This window comes from Corythoichthys intestinalis, chromosome 4, assembly GCF_030265065.1.
Source record: "Corythoichthys intestinalis isolate RoL2023-P3 chromosome 4, ASM3026506v1, whole genome shotgun sequence".
Lineage (NCBI taxonomy): Eukaryota > Metazoa > Chordata > Actinopteri > Syngnathiformes > Syngnathidae > Corythoichthys > Corythoichthys intestinalis.
In genome coordinates, this window is record NC_080398.1 from 14519188 (window position 1) to 14544444 (window position 25257).

A 25257-nucleotide genomic window follows, 5' to 3' on the forward strand; every position below is an offset into this window, starting at 1 on the left:
ATTTTTCCGTTATTTTTATGTTGAGGCAGCAAAAGGGAAAAAAATGGTAAAAAGTAACTGATAAGTTACTTTTAAAGTAACTTAGTTACTTTGATAATAAAGTAATCAGTAAAGTAACTACATTACTTTTTTAGGTGTAATCAGTAATCAGTAATTAAATTACTTTTTTAAGTAATCCGTGACAACACTGTTTGTATGTAGAGGTACCACTGTATTATGATTTCGATTTTTATTTATAATTTATTTGTTTTGCTTTGTGTAATTGCCATTTGTAATAGTACCAGCAGTATTTACTAGGGATTTAGTGTAGGTTTTTGGGCTGTGGAACGAATTCATAGAATTATAATCTATTCTTATGGAAAAATCCTGCTCGACATATGACCATTTAGACTTACAAACAAGTTCCTGGAACGAATTAACTTTGTATGTAGACGTACCATTGTATTTCAAATTGTATAGATATTTACTGGCACCTAGGGATTGTGAAAAAGATATACTTTCATTCCAATGTATGTGATGTTCCATATGTATTTCTTATAAAATTTTCGACAGGTAGCACAGTAGGTGAGTTGTTAGAACGTCCAACTCATAGTTCTTAGATTAAGGGTTCAATCCCAGGCTCTGGTCTTCCTCTGTCGAGTTTTCATGTCCTCCCTGTGCTAAAGTGGGTTTTCTCTAGGTATCCTTCCTCCCACGTCCCAGAAACATGCATGATAGGCAAATTGAACACTCCAAATTCTCCATAGTTGTGATTGTGAGTGTGAAAGGTTGTTTGTCCCTATGTGACCTGAGATTGGCTAGCGAACAGTTTAGGGTGTACCCTGCCTCCTGCCAAAAGTTTGGTCGAATAGGCTCCAGCACCCCTACGCTTGTTTTATTAAACTGCCCAGTTTTGGCATCGTTGTCAATTTTGTGGTAAAATTGATGTGTCCATGGTTTCAGAAAATTCACTGGCATTAAATGAAAAGAAAAGAGTTTTGTGTGTGTGTATCTGTTTTTGTGGTGTGGGACACTGGAGCACACTCGAGCTACTCGCAAAATGAAAATAATTAAAACAATAAAACACTTAATCCTTGCTTTAATGGCAAGAGAGATAAGCACTGATGCCTCACAGCAAGATTATTTTCTTTTACCAATTCCATGTTGTACAATTTGTTCAACTTTTGAAAATGCTCAGTATTTTTAGTGTCCCGAAATGTTTCAATTTTTGTTTTATATGTCTTAATTACCATTAGGGTGTTTATCAGAATTCACTTGAAGTCTTTCAGTAACCTAGCGCCAGTATAGACTTTGTGGTTTCCGAGGACACTCGGTGACTTAGAACAGAGAGGCCTCTGAGTACAATAACAGCAGACTTGCACACAGGAAGGTCTCCTGCATTGTTGTGCTAATCATGTTAACGGACAGAAACCGAAGCCAGGACAGATGCTAGGAGAGGGCAATGAGGGGGTGGGGGTTATGTAATTTTTAATAAAGGGAGCCTGGTGTCGGGCTTTCTCTTGTACTTGCAAACCCCCCCATCCACAACTAGACATGTTCTTTCTACATTTCACACAAACGTCTTTCTCCACCAACAGCAGCTATTATGTCTTTTTACACCCCCCCCCCCCCAACCCACCACTAAAAACCGCCTATGCGCATTGCTGTGATTTCAATGAGACCAACTTTCAATGTTTTTTTGCCATGTGGATTTGAACAGCTAAAAATGGTTAAAAGCAGATTTAATCCTTTGTGATATGTGTGCCTGCGTTCACAGAACATCTTAACACAAATCTCTGCAGCATCGTGTACAAACTTCCAGCATTTATCTGCAAATCAGTTCAAAAAGCTTTTTAAGGGAGACAAGACTCTTGTTTATTCATGTGGTTTTAAGTTTATTTGGAAAATAAACGCCGAACATGTAATGAGGTTAAGCGTTTGAGAACTACTTAATTACTCTAACATATTAATTGTATTCGTGAATATGTCAATATAAATCACAAATTATTGAAATATGGACAGAAATTATTAACCCATTCACTACCAAACAACATGTCACAAGCCATCCCCATCTTTCAGAGCCACAGAATATTGTGTTTTGTGGTTACATGAACAAAGAATGTACAAAAAGAAATGTTGAACATCATAAACAACATAGTTATACTTGTTTGCTAGTGAATGAGTTAATATGGGAGAAAATGATAGTCCCTTAAATATTATATTCTGTATTTTGTCTCTTACAGAAAAAAATTGCAAGAATAATTGACCTGGTTTGGAATTTTATTATACTTTATCAAATTAATTTACCACAGAATGCTTTTGTGTAGGCATTTAGTTGTTTCCTGATAGGTTTGGAGAAATCACTTAGTTTTATTGACTTTTTGTCAGAATATTTGGGGTTTGACTTTATTACATTTGCATTTTAATAACATAACACGTTCCATAATTTGCATGAAGTGTTAAAAAAAGTATCTGAAAATACACACAGAGATAATCCTTTGGTGATCACTCTGAAGTTATACACACATTTAGTTTAAGTTTATATTTAGTGATTTAAAAAAAATGTAATTCAAAATCATTTAATAACAGGGACACTTGACATTGGCACTCAGTTTTTTAAAGTTCTGCTTTGCTGTTGAAAAAGGTTATGAAAATGTACACACTTTCTTATGATATTTTCGTTCACTTCTCATTTCAGGATCCTATATGTTAGTCAACTCCTCGCAGCATGCTACGGGGCATTGTGCTCAGCTTTTGCTGCAGAGTTTGAGTGAAAACGACACACACTGCGTCCAATTCAGCTACTTCCTGTACAGTCGCGATGGCCACAGTCCAGGGGCCCTGAAGGCATACGTGCGTGTCAATGGCGGTCCGCTGGGCAATCCGGTGTGGAACACATCAGGATCTCACGGGAAGCAGTGGCATCAGATGGAGCTAGCTGTCAGCACCTTCTGGCCAAATGAATATCAGGTAAAACCTATCATGCTCTTGTGCCATTGAAATAGTTCTTGAATGCTAATAAATGTCAAATGCTCCAATTCATCTTTCAAGGGTCAGGTCTTGTTTGTTTTCCCACTCAAAAGTGAGTACACCCCTCACATTTCTGCAGATATTTAAGTATACCTTTTCATGGGACAACACTGACAAAATGACACTGACACAATGAAAAGTAGTCCGTGTGCAGCTTATATAATAGAGTAAATTTATTTTCCCCTCAAAGTAACTCAAAATATAGCTGTTAATATCTAAACCTTTTGGCAACAAAATTAAGTACACCCCTTAGAAACTACGTACATCCCTAAATGTCCAACTTGAGTACTGCTTATCATTCTCCCTCCAAAATGTCATGTGACTTGTTACAGGAGTGCTGTCAGTATTGCTGCAGAGATTAAAGAGGTGGTGGGGGGAAGGGGGTCAGCTTGTTAGTGCTCAGACCATACGCCACACTCTACATCAAATTGGTGTGCATGGCTGTCACCCCAGGAGGAAGTCTCTTCTGAAGACGGTACACAAGAAAGCCCGCAAACAGATTGCTGAAGACATGTCAACAAAGCATATGGATAACTGGAACCATGTCCTATGGTGGTCTGATGAGACAGGCGGGCTTTCTTCAGGAGAGGGTTCCTCCTGGGGTGACAGCCATGCACACCAATTTGATGTAGAATGCGGCGTATCGTCTGAGCACTAACAGGCTGACACCCCCCCCCCCCACCTCTTCAATCTCTGCAGCAATGCGGACAGCACTCCTGTAACGAGTCACATGACATTTTGGAGGGAAAATGACAAGAAGTACTCAATTTGGACATTTATGGATGTACGTAGTTTCTAAGGGGTGTACTCACTTTTGTTGCCAGGGGTTTAGATATTAATGGCTATATTTTGAGTTATTTTGAGCGGAAAATAAATTAACTCTAATATATTAGCTGCACACAGACTACTTTTCCTTGTGTCAAAGTGTCATTTTGTCAGTGTTGTCCCATGAAAAGATATACTTAAATATCTGCAGAAATGCGAGGCATGTACTCATTTTTGTGATACATTGTATCTTTCTGATGGTTGAAAAACAACAAGTTTTACTAAGTACTTTCTAATCGTTAATTGGTCAAAATAGGGTAATTCTCTTTTTCAACAAAGATGATGAAGCGACAAAGTCATAAATAGAAAGTGGTAAAATCAACCTTGGTTGAGATCTTGATACAATGAGCTCTTGAAATCTTATAAAGTTGCATTAAGGAGGATGTCAGCAGATTCGGAGAAGCTACATGTGCTCCACCTATGCTGGTTCGACTTGGAGAATGGTACTGTAAATCTGAGTGTCTTTTAAGGCTGGATGGTACTGTAAATCCGAGTCTTCAAAGGCTGGAACAACAATTAGTCATGGTGAATGTGTTGTAACTTGTAAACTATTAGACTGAGCGCTCAAAGGTTTTGTCTGTTCTGAAGCACAAGTTGAATTTATTTTTGCATTTTTTTCTCAGTGAGTTCACAACATTAGCAAAGGTATAGTAATATTTTATTTTCATTGCATAAACTTTAAATTTTCTTATTGCTGTGCCAAATTAACACAATGTGTATTGTACATACTGGATGTTAGAGCTGTCCGATAATGACTTTGACTATTGTCCAACTACATACAAAAATCCGATGCTGGAATCAAACTGATACCGATATATGTGGTCATGGACTTAACATATTATGGGTAATTTTATTGTGATATCCCACTGGATGCTTTGCTAATGATAAATATAACAACAAGGTTTTCTGAATAAACATTACGTGAAAAATAAGAGAACTTCAACTGAAGTTAAGGAAAAAGTGCTTATATTGCTCCTTCATATTTATTGTTGAATTTAAAATAGTGCAAACATCAGTTTTTTTGGATCAAGTGCAAGTGCAACGTGCCAATAAGGCACTTAGGCTAGGTTCATACTGCAGGTGTTATTGCACAATTCTGATTTTTTTTGTCATATCTGTTTTTTTTGGTGTGCCTGTTCAGACTGCCTTTGTCCATTGAGCCCGTTCAAATATTACACATGTGCACTAATTCGCAGTCCGACATGCACTAAGCAAACTGACCCGTATGCGCAGAAGCATCAAAACAAACGACTACACATGCTGGCTGTTAATCATTCCAGGGTGATCATATTTTGATTTCCAAAGAGAGCACACAAATAACAGACATTATTAATCCCCGTTTAGTCTTAAGTTCAAAGTTTATATTGATTGATAGAACTTATAATGCACACACAATAAGCCTCAATTTGCCCCGACTTGGGCATGTTAGCAGTCCTGAAATATTGCTTATTTGCCTCTCAGAAAGAAAATCGAGCATTATCAGGCTTATCCTTTTCTTCATTTTATTTACTTATTTATTTATTTCATGACTGTGGTCAACCCCGCCTCCTGCGTAAAAGCCGAGTTCAAGCTTGGCGCTAATGCTAATGCACAGCTACATCGCTACCGCCCTCCCTGCCGCTCTTGCTCTTTACTGACGTAATTGCTGCATGAATTCCGATTTGGGAGACATGACAGTTTAGACCGCCGCCACATTCTCGAAAAAAAGTGGCCCCTATCGGATTAAAATCACATACAAAAGTGACCCAGATTGGATTTGAAATGGTCTACTTCTATGCGACTTGTCACGTTCAGAACGTCATCTTAATGCCTCACTCGAGTCGGAAAAACACAAAAAAATCGGATTCTTGAATTAAGACCTGCGGGATGAACCTAGCCTTAATCTGTCCTTAATGTGTGTCAGATAGCAAAACACTCAGGCTCTAAGGTGAAGTCACAAACTGAAATAAAGTTGAATTGCCTTGACTGTGGTCATCTTTGTCTTGACAAGAGCACTGATAATTTTTTGTAAAACTGAAAAAAACCCAAAACGTTGTGTCAATAATATGAATTAAAGTCACAAAATAAAGCAAAGTATAAACCATTTGTTAATTTGAATAGCAAGCTTGCAAGCAATACAACAATGTAACCAAATTTTACCACAAATGCAAACAAAACAAAATTTATACATCTCTAATACACTATACAACCCTCATGAATATAAAACAAAGGAAGAACTTATAAGCCATCCTTGTATAAGGCACAAACAACATGGTGAGATGACAACAACTGCTATGCTATATTCGCTGCAGACGTTACCTCGTCCATTGTGCTCTCTATTTGCAATGAGCTAACGTCAACATATCCTACATATTACCAACATATTACGTATGCAGAAAGTGCTGTAACTTATCAAAACTAATGATACATAGGCGCCAGCAGGGTGCAACAAAACACCATAAACAAAGGCAGGCAATAAGTACAGAATTTATTATAGAAATACATTTTCACTTTTTTCTTTGTAGATAAGATTATTTCAGTCTTCATTTTTGAATGTTTACACAAGTTATGGAGTCAGTAGTGTTTATACTTTTACCGCGATCAACCTGCGTTTTTTTACACAATCATCTGTTCATTTTTTTCTTTTGTACTGTGACTGAGTACGAGTAGTTTTACCACCTCAACCAATGGGAAATGGGTTTATGGTTGACACCACACAGTGTTTTTTCTTGTACATTTCATTCACTGCAGTGTAAAAATTGTATTCTTTCTGGGGCTGTCAAACGATTAAAATTTTTAATCGAGTTAATCACAGCTTAAAAATTAATTAATCGCAATTAATCGCAATTCAAACCAACTATAAAATATGCCATATTTTTCCTGTAAATTATATATATATATATTCTGTAAAATAAATTGTTGGAATGGAAAGATAAGACACACGATGGATATATACATTCAACATATGGTACATAAGGACTGTAGTGGGCATTTCCCTCTACTGTCATTTAAATCTGTCTATGCTGTCCTCACTCGAAGCGTCTACTTTTTCCAAAGCTAGACAGCTAGTGAACGACGCCTTAATAATCAGACTTCTTCCTTTTTCATCTGATTTATTAATAAAATGGCCTCAAACCATTGTCCTCATTAGACATTCGTAAAACTACAAAAAAAAGTACACAAGCATTGCATTAGCAACAACGTTAGCTTAGCACGCTATACAGGTTCACTAAACATTAACAAAAAGCGTCTCATACAAAAAATATAACATTTCGCTTGCTAACATAATATGTACATTCTTTACAACAACCATACCTACGGACAAATCTTGTCCAAGGATCATATAAGCACAACATTACAACGTAGGCGTCAGCCCGAGACGTCGTTCAGCCATATTGAACTGGCAAGAAAACAATAAACCATATCGCAAAGCGACCACAAGAGTTCGCTGCTAGACAGCACAAAAAGCCTTGCTGTAAAACTTACCAAAAGGCAGAATACTGTCTGAGCGGGACATGTGCATTAATTGCGTCAAATATTTTAACGTGATTAATTCAAAAAATTAATTACCGCCCGTTAACACGAGAATTTTGACAGCCCTAATTCTTTCATATTCTCTCCTCAGAAATGTTATGAAAATAAGTGCCCATTCGCTGGCAACAATTTTCTCGTTGACTTTTTCTCTATTTTATATGGCTTCATCAGACAACACACAAGGGACCTGAAAGCTGGGTTCCATCCACCTTCGCAGTGCTATTTGTGTTGCCTTTTGGATAACTGTCAAAGTTATCCAACTCTGCTGCTCTGGATTATACACACTTAAATGCTTTTGAACTTTACTGAAAGTCACTTATAACGCTGAAATCTTATTACTGTAGCATACTGGAAAAATGTAAAGTAAGGCATTGCTCCAACCAACACTTTATTCAATGATTATTTTTTTAATACTCAAATACTGTATAGTATACCCAACTGTGACTTAACCCTGTCAGACCTGATTAGAACCAGCTGCAATAATGCTAATCATGCTTTATAGCCCAAATACCGTATTGAATTATTGACTTGCATCTAATGGGTGTAACATATTTTCCTGTTAGTTTGCAGATGGTTTGTCATGTGCTCTTAAATGATATCCATCTTTTGATTCTATTTATTTTTTCTGCAAACTCAGTGGAACTGTCAAAAAGCAATTAAGTTGAGTAGTGTCCATTTTATCGTGAACTGTAAGTGGCTGTAACTTAATTGAATTGTGCTCAACCCTGCAATAGCTGACCTTCACTTTATAAATAATAGTTCATTGTACAAACAGGGGTAAGATTTAGTGTGACGCCTTCACATTCTACATAGCCTGACAATGAGGCAAAAGGTGTGTCTGATCTGCAGGAACAAACACTCTGAAGAACACCATCATTTCTGCCAAATGTCTGCCACGATTTTCAAAGTAATTTCTTAACTTGAAGTACTTGGCATGTGAAAAAATTTTGAATGCAAAAGAACACACTGTTTCAGCTGGAGACACACATTGTCATGAGATGTTATTAAAGGCTTAGTCCAACATTTCAGACAATATGTTATGTTTCACTATTAATAAATGGGAGTACCCAAGGTGCTGTTTGTAACTTGGAGAGGCAATATTTTCAATCAGACACTATTGATGGGTGTGTTTATGTTCGCTGCTGTGCCAGTATGAAAAAGACTCAGATCAATATTCATCCTTTTATTATTTTAACAGCTTATCTCATTCAGAGGCACAGCAGATCCTGGAACCTTTCCCGCCCGACATTAGAGACAGGACAACCCTCATTCTGTCATAGAATGAGATCAATATTTCATATCTAAAGTATTATCAATTCGTCATATATATTGTTATATGAACATTATTCAGCAGAGCTGCCACCTGGCTGAAAGGTACAGTATGTTATGCCTTGGACAGATGGCTTGACATTTTGAAAAGACTGCATGCACTTTCACTTCAAATGGTCGCATATACTGCGTTGTGATAACAAATTTTAGTAGGCGATATGTTGTCTCATAAATTATTGCCGATATGCGATATTATTGTCAATTTTTTTTAACCAATTCAACCACTAATGTAGTGACAATACACCCTAATAAATCACCCATTCGAATGCAATAAATTGTTCTTGAATAAACACAAACTATATTAAAAATAATAAATATTAAAAAAAAAAAAAACACACACACAATGCATAATGAGTCATTTGAAAGCTAAGTGCAGAATATGAAATAGATGAGAAACCCAATGCCATTTTTGTTCTCTGCCAATCAGAGAATTAGAAAGTGTTTACACAGTATTTGATCCAAAATGACTGTCATCTTGTTCTGCAAATTGCACGTTAGCCAATTTGAAGCCAAGTTATTCATTGCCAATCAGATTGTTTATAAAGGGTGTCATTTTAAAGCTATTCTTAGTGTTGAATCTGAAGTCTGTTAGATTAACTCCAGAAATCGTTACCTACAGTGGTATGAAAAAGTATCTGAACCTTTTGGAATTCCTCACATTTCTGCATAAAATCACCAACAAATGTGATCCGATCTTTGTCAAAATCACACAGATGAAAATACAGTGTCTGCTTTAACTAAAACCACCCAAACATTTATAGGTTTTCTTATTTTAACGAGGATAGCATGCAAACAATGACAGAAGGGGGAAAAATAAGTAAGTGAACCCCCTGCCTAAGGAGACTTAAAGAAAAATTGAAACCAATTTTTACCAAACATTTTAGGTCAGGTGTGTGCCCAATCACTGATGACTGGTTTAAACCTGCCCTGCCCACTATAAACCACACACCTGGTAAGAATTGTCTTGATGTAAAGCATTGTCTGATGTGCATTATGGCTCGGTCAAAAGAGCTGTGTGAAGACCTACGATCAAGGATTGTTGATTTGTATAAAGCTGGGAAAGGATTCAAAACCATCTTTAAAAGTCTGGATGTTCATCAATTGACAGTCAGAGAAGTTGTCTACAATGTAGAGAGAGTTTGGCACTGTCTCTTCTCTCCCAAGGAGTGGCCGTCCACCAAAGGTGATGACAAGAGTTCAGTGCAGAATATTCAGATAGGTAAAAAAGAACCCTAGAGATTCTGCTAAAGACTTACAGAAATCACTGGCACAGTCCAATATCCCTGTGCATACATCAGCTATATGTAAAACGATGACCAACAATGGTGTTCATAGAAGGACTCCACGGAGGAAGCCATTGCTTTCTAAAAAAAACATTGTTGCCCGTTTAATGTTCGCAAAAGGCACTTGGACACTCCACAGAAGTTTTGGCAAAATATTTTGTGGACTGATTAAACCAAAGTTGAATTGTTTGGGAGTAACACACAACGTCATGTGTGGAGGAAAAATGGAAAAGGGTCACCAACATCAACACCTCATCCCCACCGTGAAGCATTAGTCGAAGGAGCATCATGATTTGAGGCTGTTTTACTGGCTCAGGGCCTGGACAACTTGCAATCATTAATGGAAGAGTGAATTCAAAAGTTTATCATGATGTTTTACTGGAAAACCTGGGGCTGTCTGTCAGACAGTTGAAGCTAAAAAGAGGATGGATGCTGCAACAAGACAATGATCTGAAACAGAACTAAATCAACATGAGAGTGGTTTTAGACAGTTGAAGCTAAAAAGAGGATGGATGCTGCAACAAGACAATGATCCAAAACACAGAACTAAATCAACATGAGAATGGTTTCAGAAGAGCAAAATACACGTTCTGGAGTGACCAAGTAAAAATCCAGACTTGCACCCCATTGAGATACTGCGGAATGACCTAAAAACAGCGATTTATGCCAGTCATCCCAGGAATCTAACTCAACTATAGCAGTTTTGTAGAGAACAATGGACCAATATTAGTCCTTATCGATGTGCCAGACTGATCTGCAGCTATGGGAAGCATCTGGTTGAAGTTATTGCTGCCAAAGGTGGGGGTATATCAAATGTAATATCAAATGTGATGGTTGACTTACTTATTTTTTCCCTTTCTTTCATGGTTTGGATGCTGTCCTCATTGAAATATGAAACCCTATAAATGTTTGGGTGGTTTCAGTTAAAGCAGACAGTTTTTTCATCTGTGGGATTTTGACAAAGATCAGAAAAAGTATCTGAACTTTTTGAAATTTCTCACATTTTAGAATACACAATATTCTAATTTCCTGACTGTCTCAGGAAATTAGAATATTGTGCATTCTAATTTCCTGAGACAGTCCTGTATATATACACAGGACTGTCTCAAAAAATTAGAATATTGTGTATTCTAATTTCCTGAGACAGTCCAGTATATATATATATATATATATATATATATATATATATATATATATATATATATATATATACACACTTTTTAATAAGATCTAAAGGTTTTTTGAGTGAATGCAGAGAATTAGTCTTTTTTTAATTCTAGTTACATCTGAGATGCAATTGTTGGCTGTTTTCAACAATATACATCGAAAATAAATACATTGATTGACTGAAAATGGTTCAAGATTAGATGAAATGTCTTATTTTCTCATTTATATTTATAATTGCTCTTCACCTAAAAATATATTTGTTTTATCCGATTACTCGATTAATCTATAGAATTTTCAGTCGATTACTCGATTACTAAAATATTCGATAGCTACAGCCCTAGTCCAATTACGGAACTAGCCTTTCTAGGTTTTAAACAAAAAGGGAGAAAAACACTGCTTGCTTGTTGAAAAGTTTTCTTGCAAATTCAGATTGAATTGTCAACACATCTTGTAATCTTCCCAATCAACACTAATATGATTTTGATTTGATCTATGGATGAAAAAAAGCACTCGTTGTATGACAAGATTTTTTGGTTTGTAGTTTGATTGTTTAACTATTTATTACTTAAAATGTTGTGCTGTAATTGTTAGGGGTTCCCATTGATTAGATTTCTTTCACTGACTTTGTGAAATTGTATGCTCAATTAAGTGTGGGAGTGGGAGAAAAAAGTATGCAAATCTTTTTGGATCTCCTATATTTCTGCATAATTTGGTCACGAATTATGATCTGATCATCTAAATCACAAGAATAAACATAGTCTGCCTAAGTTAATACCATATGAACAGTTAAGTTTTTGCATAACAACATAAACGTTTACAAAGTAGGAGGGAAAAAGTACTGTAATTGAATTCAGTCAATTACTGATTAACCTTCATTTGGCAGCAATAACCTCAAGTAGACATGTCCGGTAGTTGCTAATCACACTATCAAACAATAAGGATTCGATTTTAGACCATTCGTCTTTACAAAACTGTTGCCTTTTAGTAGGATTCCTGATTCTGTTTGACAATTTCAATATCGGTCGCATGACAGTTCATATTTTAAACAAATCAGGTTGCTCACTAGCCGGTGTTCTTATGGTTTGTCAGCTGGGCTAACAAACACATCTCTTAGCTGCTGCCAAGTAATTCACTTAATCTTTCCTTAATTGCTTACGGACGCGAGAAAGCAACAATCAGTTTCATGCCACTAAATAGCGTACTATTGAATATTTTACCCATCTCTCATTGTATTGTCTTAACACAAGCATGTCCCCTTTTTTTCAGAATGTTTTATTGATTTTGGTGGATTATTCTGTGGAAATTTAACGATGACTTTGAAAACGTTGCCCAAAAGATGTATCTGGGATAGCATGCACCCTTTCCCCTCTTTTTGCCGGCCTTTCAACTACCAGGAGAATCTTCCCATCAAATATTTAAGATGTTATCCAGCTCTCCAAGCCTGCCAACTAGACAGGTTCCCTGTACGGTTAAATGAATTTTACTTTCGATGCTGCATGCTGCACAATTCTTTTTTCCATTTCATCATAATACTTCCTTTTCAGAAGGAAAACAGGAAAGGAGGGAAAAAACTTTTTTTTTTTTTTTTTTTAAAGAAAAATATTTGCGAAGGTCCCTGTCAGGTAAATACAGTGGGGCAAATAAGTATTTAGTCAACCACCAATTGTGCAAGTTCTCCTACTTGAAAAGATTAGAGAGATTAGAGATGTTGTAATTGTCAACATAGGCAAACCTCAACCATGAGAGACAGAATGTGGGAAAAAAAAACAATTTATTTCCTAATAAGAGAAGAAAATACGTTTTTGGTTACCTACAAACATGCAAGATTTCTGGCTGTCAAAGTAATCTAACTTCTTCTAACAAGGTCTAACGAGGCTCCACTCGTTACCTGTAGTAATGGCACCTGTTTTAACTCATTATCGGTATAAAAGACACCTGTCCACAGTTTCACACTCCAAACTCCACTATGGCTAAGACCAAAGAGCTGTCGAAGGACACCAGAGACAAAATTTTCGACCAGGCTGGGAAGACAGAATCTGCAATAGGTAAAATTCTTGGTGTAAAGAAATCTAGTGTGGGAGCAATTATTAGAAAATTGAAGACATACTAGACCACTGATAATCTCCCTCGATCTGGGGCTCCATGCAAGATCTCACCCCGTGGCGTCAAAATGATAACAAGAACGGTAAGCAAAAATCCCAGAACCACATGGGGGGACCTAGTGAATGACCTACAGAGAGCTGGGACCACAGTAACAAAAAAGTAACACAATGCGCCGCCAGGGATTCAAATCTTGCACTGCCAGACGTGTCCCCATGCTGAAGAAAGTACACGTCCAAGCTTGTCTGCGGTTGGCTAGAGAGCATTTGGATGATCTAGAAGAGGACTGGGAGAATGTGTTATGGTCAGATGAAACCAAAATAGAACTTTTTGGTAGAAACACAGGTTCTCATGTTTGGAGGAGAAAGAATACTGAATTGCATCTGAAGAACACCATACCCACTATGAAGCATGGAGGTGGAAACATCATGCTTTGGGCCTGTTTTTCTGCAAAGGTACCAGGACCAGTGATCTGTTTAAAGGAAAGAATGAATGGGGCCATATAGCAAGAGATTTTGAGTGAAACTCTCCTTCCATCAGCAAGGGCATTGAAGATGAGACGTGGCTGGGTCTTTCAGCATAACAATGATCCCAAACACACAGCCAGGGAAACAAAGGAGTGGCTTCGTGAGAAGCATTTCAAGGTCCTGGAGTGGCCTAGCCAGTCTCCAGATCTCAACCCCATAGAAAATCTGTGGAGGGAGTTGAAATTCCATGTTGCCCAACGACAGCCCCAAAACATCACTGCTCTAAAGGAGATCTGCATGGAGGAATAGGCCAAAATACCAGCAACAGTGTGTGAAAAGCTTGTGAAGAGTTACAGAAAATGTTTGGCCTCCGTTATTGCCAACAAAGGATACATAACAAAGTATTGATATGAACTTTTGGTATTGACCAAATACTTATGTTCCACCATGATTTGCAAATAAATTCTTTAAAAATCAAACAATGGGATTTTCTGTTTTTTTTTTTCACATTGTGTCTCTCATGGTTGAGGTATACCCATGTTGACAATTACAGGCCTCTCTAATATTTTCAAGTGGGAGAACTTGCACAATTAGTGGTTGACTAAATACTTATTTGCCCCACTGTAAATACATTCTCAAATTAAGAGCGCTGTGGTTAAAAAAGCAAGTGATAAGCAGCAAGCAGGTATTTGAAGCTTCTTGTGTCTCTTGAGTCCAAAAACTCTTCATGCAGTATCCTCCAAAGACTGCGATGCAACGTCAGCAAAAAGGTGAAGGAATGATATTTTGGGCTGGAGTGAGAGCGAATGTAGGGCCATTTGGAGTGCCTGTGGGTGTGTAGATGACTTCTGTAAAATATGTGGAATAAAATGAAAATCCATGCCTTCCACAAGTAATTATGCATGACATTATTCTACGATGCTAAATATACCCCTGAAACTATAGCTGGCATGGGCATTAGAATGAAACTAATGGTGTTAACACAATCATCCTCTGACCTCTACCTAATTGAAAATCCAAAGAGCATCCTCCAAAGAAAAAAAAACACAGTACAAGTATACTGTGCCACCTAAAAGCAACTCTGGAATCCCACTCCTTGTGTTCTTAAATGAGATATGGATCGAAGCTTCCCACGAGATATGGATGGCGGCAGTTGGTCAATTGTCAAGTGAATGAATTTGAGCACTTCAATAAAAGCTACTCTTTTTTATTGCGTCCACTCTGCAGCGTTTTGTGTAGTGGGCATAACGCGTAGTTGATATTAACACTTCTACATCCCACATCAAATGATCTGCAAGCAAGGACGTTGTAGTATAAACGCTTGCCACTGGTGAAACATCCCATACAGTGGTACCTCGACATACGATCGCTTCGACACACGATGTTTTTGAGATCCGACGTAAAATTTGACTAGCCATTTGTTTCTACATCTGACGACATGCTCGAAATACGACGATTTATGACAGCGCCACAGTTTCTCAGTTTTGTATGGTGCCAAAGGGAGTGAAAACAATTTGTGGTAGGTTTATTAAGAAGGTCGAAGGAAATACAGTAGTACCTCAACAAAGGATCACGTCAACATATGATGTTTTCGACATCCGAGGTAAAATTCGACTCTCCATTTGGTTTTACATCCGATGGTGACATGTTCTAAATACAACGATCTATGACAGTTTCTTCGTTTTGCCGCAAGACGAACGCACTGTGGATTTTCTTGTGAGAGAACTCAACATTGGTTCCAACAATGTTAGTGCAGGTGGTGGAAAAGAGAAAAAAGTGAGGTTTACCATTGAAATGAAGATGTAAATGATCGGAAAATATAAACGTGGTGTCCGCGCCCGTGAACTGGCTCGACAGTACGGCCGTAAAATGTCTATGATCTCGGCGGTCCTCCTCCCTTTACCAGTCTTTATAAGTTAAGGCGACAACTATTATTATGATCTCGGCGGTCCTTCTCCCTTTGCCAGTCTTTATAAGTTAAGGCGACAATTATTATTATTGTAACATCGCCAAAGAAATCGCCGGCTTCGTCTGGTTTTTAATCATTTATTTCAGGACTTGTGCAACACAGCATACCTACTGTCCCTCGCAGCTGACGCCCAACAACAGAACACGAAATGTGAAAGTAAAAACTCTAATGCACTCTCTCTCACTCTGTCATCAGCCACGCGGTGCGTTCAGGTACACCACGCAAAATCATCTTCCACATTTGAACCCAATTCGTTAAGGTATTATTATTAGTATTATTATATTATTTGTCTCATTTTTATTCATAATTTATTTGTTTTGCTTTTTGTGCTTGCTATTTGCAATAGTAAGAGCAGTATTTATTAAGGATTTAGTCTAGGATTTTGGGCTGTGGAACAAATTAATGGAATTATAATGTATTTTTATGGGAAAATCCTGCTTGACATACGACCTTTTTTTACTTAAAAAACAAGGTCCTGGCACGAATTAACTCCATATGTTGAGGTACCACTGTATTTCGATTTGATCCAGTTAGTGGTATATCAACAAGAATCATGGCTGTTTGCAGAGCAAAGCGAAAATGACCAATCGGAATAGCTCTAAAAAGGACAATGTGGGCATTTCAACGCAAATGTTCTTACAATTTTGATACAAGAACCTCAAAGGTTGCAAAATAAATAAATAAATACATAAATAAAATAAAAAGAGGAAAAAAACAACACAGAAGGAAACCTTTAAGATATGTGTGTTTTTTGTATCTATCATCATATTGTAAAAGCTATTATTAGAAATAAAGAAAACTGCTTCATATCAGGAAGAAAAAAATACTAAGGGTATTTATTTTATCAACTGCCAAACATTCTCTGCATTTATCTGTTACGCATTAAGTAGATTTCTTTTTATACCTATATTTTTTATTTTAAACTCAGTTTACAGTAAAACTCAATCTCTTTCGGTGTTTTTGTTTTTCGGAATGAAACGTTTTATTGTTAAAGTAATTGTTTTATATCTTTGATTTTTTTAACTTAAATTTGTTTTTGTGGTTTTTTGTTGTTGTTGTTTTTTTTTTTTTTAAATTTTCTGAAAGGGAAAGGCCTACTTTTTAGGGATTTATTTATTTTGATTTTTTTTTTAATCCTAGAAAGACACCAAGGCAAAAGGCAACTAATGGCCTACTGAAAAGACACAAATCAAAACATTTAAATATATATATAAAAAAGGATTATTGGTCTGTACATTGTGTTTTGCATGATTACTTCCATTATGGTAGGGGTCTGCGGTTCAACTCCTGTCTACGACTGCCCACTGTTGGAGTGTCCTTTAAAAACACAATGAGACGTAGGGGCCGTTTACATGGTCACACTTTGACAAAAACAATAGGACACGATCCATTTCACATTTGCATTTAATGGTGTCATTTCTGTGCGAACGATATTGAAATTCCGCATGAAAATGTTCATGCCAGGCCCAAGGGGGCAGTGCAGTTTTACAAGGCAACACCCAATGATGCACTTCCTTGAAAACAACTTCCTCAGATCGAAGACAACATACCCGCCCACTTGAAGCAACGCCGCCCATGCGATTTTTTTTTCTTTTGCTGTTTTGAATGTTGAGTAGCAGCGACTGCACATGCCCAAAGTGACGTGTGCGAGTGCAGAAGTCATCGGAGCGAGAGCGTTCCATTCATATGTTTCTGGAGCAACACCCCCAATGGCATACCGCAAGCAACACGTCACTTCCGCTCATTGATATTCATGACATTAGCTATTGTTGCTAAGTAGGGACAAGCCACCGTTTGTCCCTAATAGGAAATGAATGGAAATCGTGTACGAAGGAGATGTTTACAGAGCTAAACCTACCAATTCTCTCCGAAAATGATGTGCCTGGTGCCAAATTGACTGGCAAAGATGTGGAAGAACATGAAAATGTTCAGTTAAAGAGATGGCTTTAGTGTCGAAGGTTGAAAAAGACGATAAAAACGAGCTGACCTAACCATAGCTTTAGCTTTTTTTATCGACGCGACTGACAACGACATTCTTCTGTTTCAACAAGCTATCCTTTACCATCAGCCCTGTCTTTCTTATATATCCTCTGGTTGTCCTACGTCTCTTACCGGTCTTGGGGGTAATTTAGTTAGCTTTGTGTAGCGATCGCAAATGCTACTCAGTGACAGCCAACGAACACTTTTAATTTTTACATTGATAACACATCTTAATCCTATAATTTGTTTACACTTCCCCCTTACCAAAGTTGTTTTTTTTATATATAAAACGGAAACGGTAACAGTGGCAGTCAGATACCATTGTAATTTTTTTCAGGTCATTCATTGTCAGACAGAAGCAGTATGGCACGATGTTACGCTAAAAAAAATAAGTTAAAAATATAAAAATGGCTTACCTCTTTGTCCTCTGAAAGACCATGCCAACCCAACATAATTACTGCATATGAAACGTGAATGGATTCGCCGAGCTGGTGTTAAAGTCCGCGCAAGTTGATTCGGTCTTCACATTTTTTCCTCCTGAGTTTTTGGTTTCCGGAAACGAATGAAGAAAACATCCTTCATGTGTCGTAATGTCTAGAGTCATTTCTACAAGTTCCAAAAAAGCAATGCGTGATCGGCATGTTCGTTTTTGAAAGATTACCGGAGAAAAGTAGCACAAATTACGTTGGGTCTAGGCGAGGGCGGGTCTATAATGTCCCACTTCGGCTTTACTTCCGCTTTACGATGCAACGTCACGGTCTAAAAATAGCCTGCGTGCGGTACACCATTAATTGTTCCACTTTGGAGACCGGAATCTAAAGTTTGCGTTTTCACCTTCCATTTTCGCACACGATCGTTACGTCGTGGTGTCGTAGCGTCACCATGTAAACAGCACTTCAAATTGCTCCCAGTGGGTTGACAGCATCACCATTATTGTATGATTGTTAACACCTGTAAAGTACTTTTTGACGCTTGTCAGTGAAAGGTGCTACAGCATATAATTTCTGTTGGTTTGCTTGTTCTTTCCGGATCAATCAGTTAAAAAGTTATACCGTATATACAGTGTATCACAAAAGTGAGTACACCCCTCACATTTCTGCAGATATTTTCTATATTTATATTATATCATTATATCATATTTTCATGGGGCAACACTGACAAAATGAAATTTTGACACAATAAAACGTAGTCCGTGTGCAACTTATATAATAGAGTTAATTTATTTTCCCCTCAAATAACTCAAAATATAGCCATTAATATCTAAACCCCTGGCAACAAAAGTGAGTACACCGCATGGGAACAACGTACATCCCTAAATGTCCAAATTGAGTACTGCTTGTCATTTTCCCTCCAAAATGTCATGTGACTCAAATTGGTGTGCATGGCTGTCACCCCAGGAGGAAGCCTCTTCTGAAAATGGTACACAATAAAGCCGGCCCATCTCATCAGCCCATAGGACATAGTTCCAGTAATCCGTGTGTTTTGTTGACGTCTTGTGTCAAAGTGTCATTTTGTCAGTGTTGTCCCATGAAAAGATATACCGTAATTTCCCGAATATAAGGCGCACCCGTGTATAATGCGCACCCCAAATTTACTTGTAAAATCTAGGGAAAATTATTGTACCCGTTTATAATGCGCACCCTAATTTTAGCACCAATAAATAGAAGAATACAAGAAAACAGAGCTCGTGTACAGATACAGAAATGTCATTTTACTGACTGGTGAAACACAGCACAAGCATAGCACATTGGTAGTTCAAAACATTACCATGAACTGACAATATTTACGGTAATAATATGATTTTGATATGTCAACTTCTCCAACTTACCAGAATCTGGGCGAAAACAAAACAGATGTGACTTTTCTTCTAAAGGCTGCTGTATAACTTGCTCGTTTCATCATGATGAATAAATGTTTCTTCCATGGATTGATACGGTAAAATGAAAGTGAGAACGTAAGTCGGAAACCCGAGAGAGCTCATCGCTGTCGACACGACAGTAACAATAGGAACTATTGTTATTTGGGTTTGAGTTTCCCAAGGGACAGATATAGTTGACGGACACAGAAAGTCTGTGTTGTTACGTTTCTTATGGTCCGAGTTGCAGAGCTGCAATAAACGTTGGCTCAAATGAGTTCAAGAAACTAAATTCTGTGCTTTATGAAGAGTGAAAAAAGCAGAATTTACCATTACCATTTTTTACCGAGATTTTCGCCCAAAATGCGGGTGCGACCTATGCTGTATGTATATGCTGTCCTCGCTCTGACCATTGCTTAACGTAGACTATCATAAAACTTGAAAAAAAAACATACAACTTAGCATTCGCTCCATACGTCAGGTATACATACAAGTTACGCTCAAAATGATCTACAGATGTGTAATATAAAAATACAACATCTCATACAACAAAAATAAGCACTGTACTTTAGACAAACAGTACTTACGAACAAAACTTGTCCAAGAAAGGAATAAAGACCAAATAACGGCCCAAGTTGCAGCTGTGTACATCTTAGCTTTCACAACAAATAAGCCCCATTTACAGTGGGGAGAACAAGTATTTGATACACTGCCAATGGGTTTTACCATTGGCAGTGTATCAAATACTTGTTCTCCCCACTGTACATACATCTGAACGGCAGGCCTTGGATGTAAAAGCAGTTTCCCGGATCGACTGACATGTCGCATCTTAGTACAATGTCCGGGACTTTCCTGGGAAGCGTGAAAGTGAGTGTTAATTCCAGGGTCACAGCACGATGGCTGATGATGTAAATATCATGGCAGACCGTACATCACTTCCTCTTTCTTCGCAGTAAGACGAAGGAAAGCGGTAAACAAACATTGCAATTATCAACATAGCAAGCTGGAAATAGCCAAATTAAACTGAAAACATAACAAAATTAAATTGATACTGGATTGTAGAGCAGAGGAAGAGAGTCCATCTTTGGAAATAGATGGTTGATTTTGTTGCCGATGTTAGGGTCTGCAACTGCGGAAACAAGGTTGTACCTCAAAGCAAAAAACAACTGAGGGACGCGTTCAAGGGTTTATTAAATACAAACAATAATACACGCGATCGTGGAGAATAACATGATTGGACAGTAGGTCGACTGGGATCAATAATACTAAAGCCACTAAGACAACAAAACAAATACACTCAAATACAAGCACAACGTAGGGGATTTCAAAACAAGAGTGGCAGACGAACAAGCTAGCAAATGCACGAAATTCGAAAGTACAAGGTGTCGAATGGCGCCCACCAAGTTAATATCTCGGCATCCTTTTTTTGGATTCCCCGACCTTAAATACAGTCTTCGTGAGCTTTAATTGGCTGCAGTTATGACATGGGGAAAGCTCCCACAACCAGTTCTGTAACAAAACACGATTTGACCAACATTGTGACAGCCGATGCCGACCAAACTTGATGTAATGACCGGGTTATAAAATCACGTCATTCCCAGGATATCTCTACATGCGTGAAAGCAATGACTCGAGTACATACTGCGTCTCCTTACACAGAGTTTACTGGGATGTGTTTGTGAAAGGGGCTAAAATATCACCAAGCGACCTCAAGAGGGTGGTCTAGGAGAGTGCAAAAAAAACCCCTGCTTCTTTCAGAACTTTACCAAAGGCAGACTACTTATGATTATAAGGAAGAGTTATGACAGTTAAGAAACACAAACTAGAAACGCAGTATATTTACCACATTGGCATTGCTTGTGAAGTGCACTTCTAGTTATTACTATGTATTTAAGATGTTACTAAATAAAAATACAGTCAAGTAATTAAAATAGTCTTTAAAACACAATAAAACGTACCAAGTCTTATTTGTTTCAGTCATATTGAAAATTGGCACAAAAATTTGCCTCAAAGTATCCGATACAGTATTGTTGGACTACCTATACAAGGGTCAACCTAAAATAGCTAATTTTTTAACCACAAACTAGTGGTGCGATCTATCTGCCGGAGGGACCTATAGCCATGCGAGTATATACGGTAATCAAAGATTTGTAAATGTTAGACCACTTTTCAGTCTTGTAGAGGGGAATGCTTTTCAGAGATGTTGAGTCTATGGCTGTGAAAAAGCCCTTCAGCAAATAGAAACCTACATTTTTTGTCTGTATTCGCTACGTTGTCTTCTACCCTTTGCCATTTTCGCCTGATCAGATTGACTTTGGCAGATGACCTTTCGTCTATAATATTTAGTGGGTAATATATCTATGGCAGGTCTAATGTTGTGTCAACGACCCTGTGTCAAAGACATTCTCTACTCTGAAAAGTGAAAGAATGATTTTTTTTTTTAAGCTTTAAAACTTAGCCCATGTTTATACAATTCATTGCAGCTTCTAAGAGCCAACATTATGGGCTTGTGTAATGTGTTTCCACTTTTTTTTTTTTTTCAAATCAGTTATGCGGAACTTTTGTTTTATTGGTCAATGATCTCTGCATTTCTCTTAATGGAGAGTCAAAAAGAAGGCATTAGTTTAAAGCACAGGCATATGAAGCATTTAACTGGTGAATTGGCTTTAACAATTTGAACATTGCTCATTGAAACAAATGCTCTCTTCTGTTCAATAAGCCGCCTTCCTAATGGCTAAGAAGACTGAGGCTTCCCAAACAATCAATCTCATGTTCAGTACTTTGGCATATAAGTGAATAATACTTGCTTCGATTAGACAAATTTTATCTTCCCTTGTACACAATATACCCACATTAGAATTTCACTCTGATGTTGATGTCAGAGTTTTTAACAGCTACTTCATGTTTTATAAGCATTTTGACTTTTATATACTGCTTCAATGTGTATATTCAATTAGAAAGAACTTAGGAAATTATGGTAGGTTATTTGAAGACTCCAAATTGTCCGTTGGTGGTAAAGGTGAGTGTGAACGTTTTTTTGTCGAGTGATTGGCAGGCGGCAAGTTGTTGGTGTAATGTGTGTCCTGTCCAGCACAGCTGCAACTCTAATGAAGTTTAGAGGTAAAGAGAAAAAAATTATGTGAAGTCGTACTGTTTGTATTCACAGTTTGATTTGGGCACTTAATGCAACAAACAACAGCTAGCAAAAATGGTGTTCGTGTGAAAGACAGTTGCTCAAAATATTTAATTATACAAATCGAAAATTTCCTAGGCCTGGTAATTGAGAAAATAATGTTTGAACACAAGAAATTACAACACTTATGGGGGGCGGGAAGGATGGCAGAGATATTTTAACTAATGTAAAACGCTTTTGGCGTGGTAACCATGCAGATAAATGCGCTATATAAGTACAGTCCATTTACCATTTCACGCATTATCTTACCTTTTTTGTTTGACCCTCCTCTTGCCCAACCATGCCCACTTTACACCAGCAAACCAGGCCCCTTAGAGGCCTAGCCCGGGTCAGTTGCACCCCCAGTAAACCCCTAAGTTCTACCCCTGACACCTGACATACACAGTGATAGACTCAAGCACAGGCTCATGTGGTAATGAGTATGAATTATGCCATGAGAAAAAGCGGGCAATCTGGGTTTTACTCCCCTATTACATATCAGAAAAAATATTAATTTAATGTTTTTACAATTGATTATACAGGATTTTTTTCACTGGGATGCACACCATGAAGGTGTTGTCCAGAGGTTGCGCTAGACTTTTTCGTTGTCTGTCATTTTGACTGACAGTGTCATAAAAATCCGGTCATAATCTATTTTTACCCGTCACTTACATTTTTAAAATGATAATAATGACATATTCAATAGTATTTAGTTTTCATTCATTTTTAATTAATATTCTGTCCGAATAAGCTTAACAAGAGGCAAACAGACAGCGGACTTCACCAATCAGCGACGGGCAGACGTGCCGTTAGCAAAGCGACGAGGGCAGGACGAGGGACTTGCGCGCGGAAGTAAACATACGAGGAGAACGGAGTTTATTCAACATGGCTAGCGAGAGACAGACTGTTGTCAATGACTCATGTCGATGTGTATTAGCTCATTTAAAACTGAATTTACCGCGGATTGGAACAGATTCTCGGCTCTCCCGTTCGCCATCCGTGTTGTTCTAGAGACGACTTTCGGCGCGCAAGAGTGACGTTGCTCGTGAAGAACACGTCACGCAAATAAACAAATCTGATTTGTCGATTGATTTTGTACCTACTCGAGAGGCTGTGTCCCAGACTTTTCTCTCTGTGTTTGAAAAGGGAGAACAGTCGGCCGTGCTAGGCAAACACTCAGTTGCCTTAACATTTTTCCGAGTAAGGCCAACGACGTCATGCATCAAGAGAGACAATAGCTAATTAATATGCTCACTTGCCACCCTGTGGTCTGGGGTGTGAATTGCAACCTGTCAAAATGACGGATGGACTTCAGTTTTTTCCGTCACCGTTTTAAAAAACCGGTCAACGACGGAAAATATTCGGTTAACGCGACCCCTGGTGTTGTCTGTCCTCTTGAGTCCCCACTAAAGTGGCATGTGAATATCAAAAACCTCACTGTTTTGTTTGGATGCACCAAAATCAAAATTATTGGGATAAAACCAGATATGAGGATATCAAAACCCCAAAAACACAATCAGGATACCGTATTTTCGGACTATTAAGTCGCACCAGCCCAAAAATGCACAATGAAGAGGAAAAAAAGACATACAGGTATATGTCGCACCGGGGTATAAGTCGCATTTTTGGGGGAAATTTACTTGATAAAATCCAACACATTGAACAGATATGTCAACTTGAAAGGCAATGTAAAATAAAAATACAATAGAGAACAACATGCTGAATAAGTGTACAGTAAGATAATATTACATGATGTATGAACAACGAAATGCAAACGTGACCGGTATGTTAACGTAACATAGCCATTAATTCAGATAACTATAGCATAAAGAACATGCTAACAAGTTTACCAAACCATCAGTGTCACTCCAAAACACTAAAATAACACATAAAATGATATAATAATGTGTTAATAATTTGACACATAGGTCGCTCCAGAGTATAAGTCGCACCCCCAGCCAAACTATGAAAAAAACTGTGACTTAGTCCGAAAAATTTGGTAATTATTATTCAAATAAAGTTTTAAGAAAATTAATTCTTAATGCTTATGATTACAAAAATATTTGTTTGATAACATTTATTTGGTACGGAGATTTCAACAATGGCCAACATAAAGTAAAATGAAACTACGAAACCTTCGATTTCGGTAAAAATTTTCGGACGAAAACCACGGTGTTTATTTGCATTTTGGCCGAACATTTTTAGCCAATGAATTTTCGGCGCCTCTCTTGCAAAAATATTTAAGATTTTAGTTTTTTTGTGTCAAGATCAGAGATTACTTTTCAAAGCTTAATCTATTGAGTTTGATATTATTGCCACCGACAATATAAATGTACCTAGAACAATGAAATTGATTAGTTTTCGTTATATCTCAGAGCAGATTGTGCTCTAGTTTACGACACATTTTAGCAGTCACCCCACACGCATGAAGTTATATGGAGGATAGTTTAGATTGCGTATATGAGGCCACAGTAAAAGTCAGAAGCCAGTGATACTAGCCACATTGTAATCATTTGGTTGGCGGATTATGAGAAACAATAACTCAAAGCCTTTCGATCAAACACGTAGATGGAACACTGTCCTTGGCG

At 37.6% G+C, this 25257-nt stretch overlaps 1 protein-coding gene across 4 annotated transcripts in view; it reads left to right on the forward strand.

Moving 5' to 3' along the window:
* ptprub (protein tyrosine phosphatase receptor type Ub) overlaps positions 1 to 25257 on the forward strand; it is a 382270-nt gene that overhangs the window by 187212 nt on the left and 169801 nt on the right. For all 4 annotated transcript variants that reach the window (XM_057833549.1, XM_057833551.1, XM_057833550.1 and 1 more), the window contains exon 3: positions 2678 to 2949. In XM_057833549.1, coding sequence (XP_057689532.1) covers positions 2678 to 2949 — 272 coding nt within the window. The remainder of the gene's footprint in view (positions 1 to 2677; positions 2950 to 25257) is intronic.